The following is a 12,569-nucleotide window of genomic DNA, read 5'->3' on the forward strand; positions in this document are numbered from 1 at the left end:
ACATGCATTCACAATAACTCAAAGAAATCATCACATTTTAACCACACATCAAGAACAACAAAAACCCCAAATTTCAACACAAAACTAGGGATGGCAAAACGGGCCAGCCCGGCCCGCCATTGGCCCGCGCCCGCCCCGCCAATGTAAAACGGGCTGGAGATGCTGGCCCGCCCCGCCTAAGGGCGGGCTGGCGGGCCAGCCCGCTTACAAAAATAAAAAATAAAAAAAATGGAAAAAAAAATATTTTATGGTCAAATAAAAAAAGTTTTGCTACAAATAAATAAATATAATCATATGAAATTAAAAATGCATACATATTGTACTTAATATATGTTCAACAAAAACAAATTACAAACTTAAAACAAAATCAAATAGAAATTAATCCATTTACACCAAAATCAAAACCAAATTATAAACTTACAAATTATTTATAAACTAAATTTTTTGATAGTCCACAAAACAAGTTTAAATACAATTAATTAACTTTAAATTTTTATTTTAAGAATATTAGAAGCTCTCTTGAAAGAAGTTATCTCTACTTTTTTTCTTAATCATCTTCATCCTCATCTTCTACATCAAAATAAAATAAACATAAAAATAATTAAATAAAAAAAAATATATATGCGGGCCGGCGGGTTGTGGCGGGCCGGCCCGCTATTTGGCCCGGCGGGTTGGCGGGCTTGGCGGGGCGGGCTTGCGGGTTGGCGGGTTGAAATGATTGGCTCGGCCCGCCAATTTTTGGCGGGCCAACGGGCCGGCCCGCGGGCCATGGCCCACTTTGCCATCCCTACACAAAACCCCATTGAATCCACCCTATAGTTGCAAATTTCACAAATTTATCAACATTAACCTTCAATCCATTCATCAGCCCTACATTTTCAATCCAAACCCCCAAAATTTTAGCTTTCCTTACCTTAGAATAGAGTGAATGACAAACTTCAAGCTATTCCGAAGTTGAAGAAGAAGAAGAAAAAGAAAAATGGAATGGAAATTCGATTCCAGGCTTCAAAGCTTCCTAGCACACCAATTGCTCAACAACCTTGAGAATTAACAAGAGAATGAATGAGGTTTGGGAGAAGTAAATGGGAGAAAGAGAGGGAAAGAGCAACGAGAGAAAAGATTGTGTGGGTCTTACACTAATAATGATTAACTTTGTTTCACGAATTGTTAATATTAACCATATTGATAATAATATATAATTAGGTTTGATTAATTCTAACTATATTTTTCTTACGATAATATTTATTTCTAATCTTTAGATAATAAACTCTCATATTAAACTTTCATTTATCATTTATAAAAATGTATCTTATATATTTTTTTTTGTCCTTAATACAAAATTATCTTCACTACTTAATGATAGTTGACACATTTTCAAAATCACTTAATTGATTTAATAGTTGCAAAGAAATGAATTGATATTGTTAAGAAAATGTAAATTTAATTTTTTTGTCTTCAAAATATTTTTTTATGAATAAAAAAAATCGTTACATTTTCGTGATTAAAGATAAAAAAAATAATTTTTGAAAGAGTAAAACTTGCTAGAGAAAATGAAAAAATTGTCTTTATAGAATTTACGTAATTATATATCTGAAATGGAAATGAAATTACGGAGTTATGGATAAACCCCTTAAACCCCCGAATCCAGAAATGAACCCCAGAAACTAGCGATGAAACTCACCATTCCACACAACCCCAACCCTCTTCTACTTTCTTCATCGCCACTCTCTCAAAACCCTAACGTTTTCGCGTTAACCGCACCGCGCGGCGGCAGGAAGCTCAGGTTTCGAGTCTCGGCCACGGCGGAGCCCGATGGCCCCTCGTGGTCGCAGTCGCTGCGGCGCGGTTCGCGGCGGTTTTGGGTGAAGTTTGGGGAAATGGTGAAGAGGGAGACGGGTCTCGACTTCGAAGGTGGCGGCGTGAGGAACGTTGGCGAGGTGGCGAGCGGAGATGAATTGCGAACGTTTGGGACTCAGTTGGTATCTCAGTTTGTCGATTGGAATCGGTGGGAACAGTGGAAGGTGACGTATTCATTTTCTGTGTTGGGATTGTGTTGTTAATTTCGTTTTTCCGTAACATTGCATTAATTAGTGTGAGATGTTGAGGCTTGTTAAGTGTGTAGCTCTTCCATGCAACCAATTGAGATGAGACATAATCCAAAACAATTCATGATATTATTATCTGGTTTATTGGTGGAGTATTTGGGATGGGGATGTGGTGTTTTTGCAATTATTAGTGAAATTGGGAAACGTTTTGTTAAAATCAAAGAGAGTGCTTAAGTTGAGTGAGAGCATGAACTGAATTCCACATTAGATGGTGTTTCCTGATTTTAATTTTTGGTTTTCACTAATAATAATAATAAAAAAATATATTTTTCCTACTGTGTTTTGGGACTCGTGTGTTGTGTTGCGATTTGTAGATTGGAACCAGTGGGAATGGTGAAACTGAAAGTTGACTTGTTCAATTGCTGTTGGGATTGTGTTGTGAATTTCATATTTTTGTATTTTTGTTGAGTTATTATTATTATTATTTTTTTGGTTGTGTGGGAATGTTGCAATGGTGTCTTATGATTTTATTTTCTGGTTTCAGTGGACAAGCCTTTGAATGTAGGAATCAAGTTGAAGAAAAAAAGATAATGTTACATTTTTGTTATTATGAGTGAAAATGGAAAACTTTTCCGAGTGAGAGCTAAAAATGATTTCCACGTTGGATGATGTTTTCCAATTTTAATTTTTTCTGTTCACTAATAATTATGAATTTTTTTTTTTGTTGTTTGTTGCACAAACCTTTGGAATTAGGAATGTGAAAAATATAATGTAATGTTTTTGTAATTGAAAAAGGAAAATGTTTCCTTAAAACAAACAGATAGCGGGGCAACAAAATCTAATTTCCACAATCAAGTGCAACATGAGAGTGACTGGTCAAAATTTCTTAGCAGTGTCTGCATTTCAAAGGCGTCTCTTTTCTTTTACGTACTTGATAATGGGATAAGACAGGATTTTACAAAATTTTCGTATACATGCTGTTTATGTTTTCTTATGCTGGTATTTAATACAAATTTATTCTCACAAGGTTGTTTGTCTGATCAGTAGCTTTGGATTAATAACTGCTTCAGCATTCATGTGTTTTTTTCTCCTAGAACCGTTCGTGTCTAGCTAATAAACATTTTGATTGATTAATGAAACATAATGCCAACACTCTTGGACCAGCATCGTAAAAAGTGTATTGATTGCTTTATCCATAAAATGGGCTTCAGTTATATTTGTTATTATTCTGTATTATTATCTTTCTAGTATAAAATAAAACAATGTTTCTTGTTCTTGTTCCAGAATATCAAGGACTGGGAACCTAAGCGAATTGGTGCTTTGGTTCTTTACATTTTTGTTGTGGCATTTGCTTGTAGAGGAGTTTATGCCGCAATTCGAGCACCTTTCATAAATCGTAATAAGAAAGAATTGACAGAAGCTTACATGGAAGCGTTAATTCCAGAGCCATCCCCTACTAACATTAGAAGGTTAGTCAATCCTCATTTATTAATACATACTTTGGACACAATTGCTCTTGTTGTATATGCTTTTGGCTTATCTAATTATTATTTCCATAATTCTCTTAGAAGCTTAATTGTTGATTTCTCAAATTTTATTTCTTGTGAAAGTATAATGTTCTTTCACCAGTTTCCTACTAAGATAAGATTTCAGTCAGTTAAATGAATTTTTTTTTTCCTATCCTGCTAGAAAGTATACTTTAATCGCAATATGGGAATTTTCTTCTTTATAATCTTGACATTTCATGTAACAAACTGTTTAGTGTGTTCAATCCATTTAGCCAAGTTTTTTTTGTTAATTTATTTGATTTCAGATTTAAGAAGGGTATGTGGAAGAACACAATTCCAAAAGGCCTAAAAATGAAAAAGCTTATTGAAAGACCTGATGGAACGCTTGTTCATGATACTTCTTATGTTGGAGAGGATGCATGGGAGGATGATCAAGAGGCTCCTGAGGAGCGTGTAAAACAAATTATAGAGGGTGATGAAAGGTTAAACAAAGAAGACAGAAAAGAACTATCAATAGGCTTGGGCATTTCAGGTTATCTTTGTATAATTTTGGTTATTTTATTCTTTTACTTTTCATTTCAATGTGTCTTTCTTTCTTTCTTTTGTTATTATTTTTATTTTTATTTTTAGGGTATTGAGAAGTTGTTACCATAGCATGAGAAATAATATTGCATAGCTTGATGTTTCATCTGATTATTGCTTATATTTTATTTCATTGTGTCTTCTGCATTGAAATAAGATGATATCAATAAATATGTATGTGGCATGTACTGGATTATCAATGCCTTTCTTGCAGTTTGACTTTTGGCATGTTTGAGTAAATAGTTTAATTAAGACTTATTTTCAGTAAGCTGGTTATCAAGTGAAAGCTTATTCATAAGTGTTGGAGATCCCTCATTGTCTAGAGATATGGTCATACTAGTGTATATAAATTGCGAGCAATCTTTATCTTACAAGCTGGTTTTGTAAGGTTGAACTAGACTCATAACACACTTTCTTAAAAAGGTATACAAGCCTAGTTCTGATTTAGGGACCTATGGGTTTTGGGCCCAACTCATAAGATGAGGATTGCTACTCACTTATTTATAGTAGTATTGCCACATCGTCTAAAGATATCTACTATTCCTATAATAAGCATATTGAAATAATTTAAAAATAGCTTATTTTGATAAGCTCAAAGAAATTCTTCCAAATGCCCCCTTTTATCAGAATAGAATGAACTACTCTTCTGTGTTATTTTTTCTATGCAATAGCCATGTACTGTTCAGAAGTCCCACATCGCCTGCCTTAATTATTGGGATGCAACTTATATATTTGTCGAGCAACTTCATTTAATGCCAATTAGTCTTTAGATGAAATCTGACATGGTATTAAGACCTTTAGCCAATTTTCGTGGTTCACCTATTATGGTAGGCATTGTTTGTTCTGGCAAGCATTTGTGGGGGGAGGTTGTTGTGAAATTCCACATCACATGAATCAATTATTATCGCATGAATCAATTGGCTTTAAGATGAATTTATAACATGTACTACAAGTGTTTTAGTTTCAAGCCAGCTCTTAGACACATCAGTTAGCTGTTGGTCTCTATTGTTGGATTGCTGGATAGTTTGATCTGACAGTTACACAAGTAAGAAAGTATGAATTCTGTAGTTCAGAGCTTCACTCAGTGTATCAATCAATAAACAAAAGCTTTTCATTTTCTCCAAATTCAACACCTATGCATACAAAACATCAACGGCTACTCATAGGTACTTTTCCCCCCTAATCCCAATAAAGTAACTTATGAGAGATAGCTGAGGAAAAAAACTTCAAAATTGTGTTGAATGAAAAAAAAAATGAAGTTTCTCAATGGAGAAAATTGTGATTTAGCTTCACCACTCAAAACTATTCTGTTAAATTGTAGTTTTAACAAATATATTGCTAGTTACCACCTCACTGACTTGCCATAGAAGCATTGTATTATAATCATGGTGGAAAAAGCTATTAAAACCCTATATATATATATTCAAGACTTACTTAATACTCCAATAACTGATATCTTGGCCTATGCTATGATCTTATGTATTCCTACCAATACAACAAGTTTATGATGGAGACTGATGTTCTATTAATATATTGACTATTTTTCAATTATTTGCCCCCTTGGTAATGTGAAAGGCAACAAATTGGACTTGGTGTTCTTTTTCTTATCCTTGAGCTCAGTTCTTGCATAGAAGATTTTTAGTTTCCTTTATTAGCTATTTCAAGTTAAAACTTTCTCAGTTGTGTTTGGTCGCCAAATGTAGAACATGCATACATAAAACTACATAAAGGCATGGTTAATTGTTGTGCCCACATACATTTTTCCTTTGCTCTAAAGTTATGTGTCCTTTTAATCCTCTTGGGGTAAACTCTCTAAAGGAAATAAGTCTTGGATAAATTTCAGAGAGAAAATTTTAAACTGGAAATGAAGTTTTCATTTCATTCAACCCACTGAAAACAAAATAAAGAGGGAGCATTTATAGTAGCTACCCTTATTGGTTCAGCCGTAAAAAGCTGATTACAAAAATAACAAACTATGACAGCTGGCACAACAAACCTACTGGAATATTCTATTATTATAACAAAATGAAAAAGTTATGTGTCATATTACACTCTAATACCCCCCCTAGAACTTAGGGTGGAGGTTTTGTCAGAAAACTCTTCACATTTGCCTCTAAGAAGTTCAAATCTGGTTGGAGAAAGAGGCTTGGTCAACAAATCTGCCCATTGATCCAAAGCTAGAATGTGATAAATCAGAAGTTGCTTGGATATAACCTTCTCTCGAACAAAAAGGATATCAATTTCCATATGTTTAGTTCGATTGTGAGTAATATACTGAATGAGTTGAGGTGAGGTGCCAGTGATGATAATATCATCTACATAGACCAGAATAAAAATAGTGTGAGCTTGATGCTTATACATGAACAAAGCGGGATCACATTTACTAGCTTGAAATCCAAACTGAATGAGAGTGAACTTAAGTCTGTCAAACCACTGCCTGGGAGCTTGTTTCAAGCCATAAAGAGCCTTGTTGAGCTTATGAACAGGAGATTTGTCTTCAACTTCAAATCTTGAGGGTTGCACCATGTAAACTGTTTCTTCCAAGAAGTCATTAAGAAAAGCATTATTCACATCCAATTGAAATTTCCCAATTATTAGTAAGGGCAAGAGTAATGATGATTCTGATAGTGATAGGTTTAACATAAGGAGAAAATGTCTCATGAAAATCAAAACCATGAACTTGGTGAAATCCTTTAGCCATCGATCGAACTTTATATTTATTTATAGATCCATCTGCATTTTCTTTGACCCAAAACACCCATTTACATCCTACTGCCTTTTTGTCAGAGGGCAAGGAAACTAAATCCCATGTCTGATTTTGTATTAAAGCAGTAGATTCTTGCTGCATGGAAGAAAGCCAATCTGGACTAGTTAGAGCTTGTTTAACACCCTTTGGTTCACTATGAGCCAAAAATACTGTAAAGTGTTGTAGCCTAGAATTATGAACCCTAGTCTTGGACCTGGTTTGTATGGGATGATTATTAACAATTATGGGAAATGTGAGTAGAAGACTCAGGTGAGGATGAGGAGCTAAATTTTGTCTATGACACAAGTGGCACAAATGAAGGACTGTCTTGAACACCATGGTCACTAGTTTTAGAAGAAAGAATAGGCTGTTGTGATGGTGCAGTAGGATTAGGACATGGGGGAGACTAATTTGGATTAAGAGTGAAGTATTGATAAGGAGAGGTATCCATGGTGTAATTTTGCCGGAAAAGGTCAGAGTAAGGAATTATTCATTGAAAATCACATCCTTAGAAATGTAAATCTTGCCTGAAGCAAAAAGACATTTATAGCCCTTGTGAGAAGTTGAGTATCCCAGTAAAACACACTCTTGGGATCTAAAATCATGTTTGTGAGTAGTATACAATCTTAAGAAAGAGAAACAAGCACAACCAAAGGTCCTTTAGAATTTGTAATTGGTGTTTTATTGAATATAACAATAAAGGGAATGTTAAAATTCAATGATGCAGTTGGTAATCTATTAATTAGATAAACTGCAGTGGAAAAAGCAAAATCCCAAAAAGTTAGAGGCAAACAGACATGTTGAAGGATAGTAAGACCAATTTCAACAATATGTCTATGTTTCCTTTCCACCACGCCATTTTGATGATGTGTGTGGGGGCAAATCAATCTAAGTTATACCATGAGTGGCAAGAAAGGCAGTAAAGGGCCAGTATTCCCCTCCCTAGTCAGATTGAATGCTTTTAATTTTAGTATTTAATTGAAGTTTAACCATAGCCTTAAATTGTTGAAAAACAGGGAGTTTCAGATCTTGACTTCAAAGGATAGATCCATGTGAAGTTTGAAAACGCATCAATAAAGGAAACGTAGTAAACTATGAGAGGGTCCCCACAAATCAGTGAAAATTAATTCTAAGGGGTTAGAGTAAACAAATTTAGAAATAGAAGAAGGGAGTCTATTAGACTTTCCTACACAATAGAAAGAACAAAACTCATAAATATTTTTATTTGATGGAACAATTTTACAATGATTAAGAACAAGTTTAAGAACATGAGAATTAGGATGACCAAGCCTAGTATGTGACATAGTGTGAGAACTAGGGGTCAAAGATTCATCAGAAATTGTATTTACATTAGTAGAATTAAAATCAACACTTGAACAAGAGGATGCAATAGAATCTGGAGATGTTTCAGCTGAAGAAGACACCAACACACAGGAGCCTTGAAGCTTTAAATTTGGAAAGGAATAAAGTCCATTAGTACCAACAACACCTTGAAGTAAAATCTCATTGGTCCCCTGAGATTTGACAAAACAAATAGTGAGTGAAACTCAAAGAACACTTAATTGTCTTTAGCAAATTTATTTACACTCAACAAATTTTTTGTGTTGGAGGGGACACGAAGTAAATTGTTCAATTTAAAGCAAATATTTGAGTCAATAGTAAATAGGAAAGAGGAAGAACCAAAACCATTAATATGCAAACCTTGACCATTTCCAATGAAAATTTGGTCTGGGCCATCAAAGTGACTTACTTGGGGCTCACAAGTGACATGGAAGGATGCACCTGAGTTAGGGATCCATGTAGAGTCACCCTGGGATGAGGTATTGACAAGCATAGCACTAGGAGTGGCCAAGTTGGTATTAGTGTCTTGATTGGGGTACTTTAAGTTGGGATTCACCCAAATATTAGAGGTTTTGGTGTTGGATTGAGATGTGTTGAATTGCACAGGTTGCAGTCTTGTAGGATCATGAGAGATTCATGAAGTTGATTATTTGCATCAGCCTATAAAAGCAAATATTGGCAGTGTTACCAAACTTAAAGTAGATTTGGCATTGGAAGTTCACGAAACGGCCTCCACGGCTTCTGGCAAAACACCACCATGGCAATCATTGTTGCTGCCGCCTCAATCTCCTAATCCACCATGGCTTCCATCGTCATTATTGGAGTATAGTTTTACTCCTAAAATATATATACACATTTATTTCTGTTAATATAGACCAATATAAATTGGCTCTATATATACCTATATTGTACTCACTTTTCAGCTAGCTAATGAAATTACAATTCTCTTGTCATATACTTTCTCTTGTTTCCTCTGTTTTTCTTTCTCTCTCTCTCTTTCTACCTTTCTCTCTCACAACTCTATTATGGTATCAGAGCTCGTTGATCCTCTCCCCTTCTTCTTCTTTCGCTCTAAATCATCTTGGACAATTCTGGTCATGGCTGATTCTAACCCACTGACAATTCTGGTATTCTTGGACCCAGACCCCAACCACCCTCACAAATCCACTTTACCACTACCCCTGTTCAACCCTAGGCCATGCTCGCCTCATCTTCCTCCACGGGAAACAGCACCTGGTACCCACATTCCGGTGCGTCCAACCATGTAACCAATGTGTCACAGAACATTCAGTAGTTCACCCCCTTCAAAGGACCAGATCAAATTCATGTTGGGAATGGCCAAGGACTCCACATAAATTCCGCAGGTGTCACTACGTTTTCCTCTCCGTTTAATTCTCAGTTTCGTTTTGCTCTAAACAACCTACTTTTTTTTCCTTCCATTACCAAAAATCTAATTAGTGTTCGTTAGTTCTCCAAAGATAACTCTGTTTTCTTTGAGTTTCACCCTTCAGTTTGCTTGGTCAAATCACAGGCTACTAGAGAAGTCCTGCTCCATGGAACGGTTGGTCCTGATGGCTTATACCAGTTTCCAGCCTTGCTCTCCAACACCAAGCTACAATTTGTCTCGATCCCTGCCACTGCTCAGCAGCGTTCTGCTCATTCAACCACCAAGGGCTCTGTTTCTTTTGCCACTTGGCACTCCAGATTAGGTCACCCTAATACTGATGTAATGAAACTAGTCTTTCGCAACTGCAACATTCAACCCGTTAATAATACTACACCAGTATTTTGTGATTCATGTTGTCTTGGTAAATCTCATAGATTACATTCTGGCCCTTCCTCATCTGTCTACACTGCCCCCTTTGAATTAATATTCAACGATCTATGGGGCCCTGCCTCCGTCACCTCTACGTGTGGATTTCAGTATTATATTACCTTTGTTGATGCATATACGCGCTTTACATGGATTTATCTCATCAAAAACAAGGCACAAACTATTAGTATCTTCAAACAATTTCATAACATGGTTAAAAATCAATTTTAGCTCCCCATTAAAGCCCTACAAACTGATTGGGGAGGAGAGTGTCGCCCATTTACTGCATATCTCAACGATGTTGGGATTCAACATCGTCTCATATGCCCACATACACACCATCAAAATGGTGTGGTTGAACGCAAACATAGACACATTGTTGAACTCGACCTCACCATGCTGGCTGAAGCCAATCTACCCATGCAATTATGGGATTATGCCTTTCTTACTAGTGTCTACCTAATCAACCGGCTCCCATCCTCCTCTTGAGTCCTATCAACCATGGCTTTCGCAAGCCCACCTCCACCATCACTAAATTCTCTTCCAATGCAGGCAACACCAGTGCAGATGCATTCCCTTTTGAGTAATGATGCCACGTTTTTAATTCTTCTCACTCATTGTTGTTAAATGGTGGCACGACACCATGGCAGAATGGTGTGGTGGATTTTTGCCATGGGCAATTTGTAAAGGATGCCCACTATGGCGGTGCCACAGGCCACAATGGCATGGTTATATGGAAGAATTTTGGCCTTCAGCCTTCTTCTGCCATCCACCATTCGCCATTGATGGCACCTCACTCACCAATTAGGCAGTTGCTTTCTTGCATCAAATCACAGAAAAGCTTGAGTTCATGGATAAGAACTTTCTCTTGCTCCTCAAGAGATTGAGCCTATGATTTAGGCCCATCGAATCCATTCATTTTGTTGTCTCTCTGTAAATTCCTCTGAATTCAACAAGATTAATCCAGCTTTTCTTGTCTGGTCTTAGAATAGTGAATTTAAGCCTAACTAAACCCTACAAAACCGGCTTGTAAGGTGAGGGTTGCTTTCCACTTATATACTATTCAATTGCCCAATCTCTAGTCGATGTGGGACTTGAGTTTTTCCCAATACACCCCCTCACGTCCAACACTATTGGGCTTGGTACATGGATAAATGGCGGGTGGCCCTTTTAATGATCTAGGATTGGCGGGACTTAGGTTTTTCCCAATACACCCCCTCACGTCCAACACTATTGAGCTTGGTACGTGAATAAATGGTGGGTGGCCCATTTTTAAGAATCTAGGATAGCTCTGATACCATCTTAGAATAGTGGATTTAAGCCTAACTCAACCCTACAAAACCGGCTTGTAAGGTGAGGGTTGCTTTCCACTTATATACTATTCAATTGCCTAATCTCTAGTCGATGTGGGACTTGGGTTTTTCCCAATACCTGGTAACAGAAATGTGAAATGCTTCTTTCACGGATTCAATCTTTGCTTTCTATTGCAATACTAATCTTGTGTACTATTTCTTAGTTCTAGCTATGCATCAAAGCCTTGGTTGACTCACTATTGACTGTTGGTGATCCTATGGCTCTTCTAGAATATTTAAATGTCATTCTTGAAGGTTTTCCTCAAGAATATGCCTTGGTCACTTTGCTAATTGAAATTAAAAGTGTTACTATGCCTATCGAAGAGGCTGAAGCCCTAATTCTTGCCCCAGAATTGTGAATTCAGAAGTACAAAAAGAAGACACTAGCTGAATCTGCTTCTCTATCAACCTTAGTCAGTCCATACCTCGGCAACCTTTTGCTATGAATTCTTCACCCTCAGTCCTAGCAAGCATCTGCCCTGATGTCAATCCTCCCTTCCTTGGGTTTTGAGGTGCTGGTCGTGGCCACAATCAAGGTGAATGATTTTCTGTCCAATGTTAGCTTTGCTTCAAATTGAGACACAGCTTCTGTCTGCTGCCATCACTTCAATCAACAGTAACAACCACCTCTGCAAACTCAAATTCCTAGTCAGACTCAGGAATCTATCTTTCCATGGCAGTAGGTTCCTTCACAGTTTGCTTCATCTAATACACAATAATAGTACAATACTGAGATTCCCTCCTATCTGTTTCACATCACCAGCAGTTCTATCAGAGATCCTATCAGCCACTGCAACCACCTCAGCCAATGGTTGCTAACAGTGATCACACTCAGCAGTGGTTACCTGACTCAGGCATCATTTCTTGTGACAACGCATCCAGAACATTGAATAGACTGTGCCTTTTGAGGGTCCTTATCAGATCTATATTGGCAATGGACAAGGGTTTCACATTTCTCTTTTGGTTCCACTTTCTTCTCTTCGCCTATCAACCCTCAAATTTTATTGTTTCACAGAAGTTATACAATAAAATTTCTGAGTTTTCTCTCAATTGAATACACACATACACTTAACTGGTTATGGTTGCCATAAGCCCATAAGATGGCGAAATCAATCAGCTTTATTGTGAGTTTGATTGATTTTATCTCTTTATCTATCTAATGGCCAACATAGTTTCCATCTT

At 36.7% G+C, this 12,569-nt stretch overlaps 1 protein-coding gene across 2 annotated transcripts in view; it reads left to right on the forward strand.

Moving 5' to 3' along the window:
- The first annotated feature begins 1,611 nt into the window (after positions 1–1,611).
- Positions 1,612–12,569, forward strand: part of FTSH12 (FTSH protease 12) — a 47,012-nt gene continuing 36,054 nt past the window's right edge. Inside the window, exons 1-3 of one of the 2 annotated variants that reach the window (XM_029274378.2) lie at positions 1,612–2,021; positions 3,330–3,514; positions 3,859–4,085. In XM_029274378.2, the coding sequence (XP_029130211.1) occupies positions 1,671–2,021; positions 3,330–3,514; positions 3,859–4,085 (763 nt within the window). In that variant the 5' untranslated portion in view covers positions 1,612–1,670. The remainder of the gene's footprint in view (positions 2,022–3,329; positions 3,515–3,858; positions 4,086–12,569) is intronic. The other variant, XM_020377503.3, reaches the window with a different exon arrangement.

Source organism: Cajanus cajan, chromosome 8, assembly GCF_000230855.2.
Source record: "Cajanus cajan strain Asha chromosome 8, NIPB_CcT2T_4, whole genome shotgun sequence".
NCBI classification, from domain to species: Eukaryota; Viridiplantae; Streptophyta; class Magnoliopsida; order Fabales; family Fabaceae; genus Cajanus; species Cajanus cajan.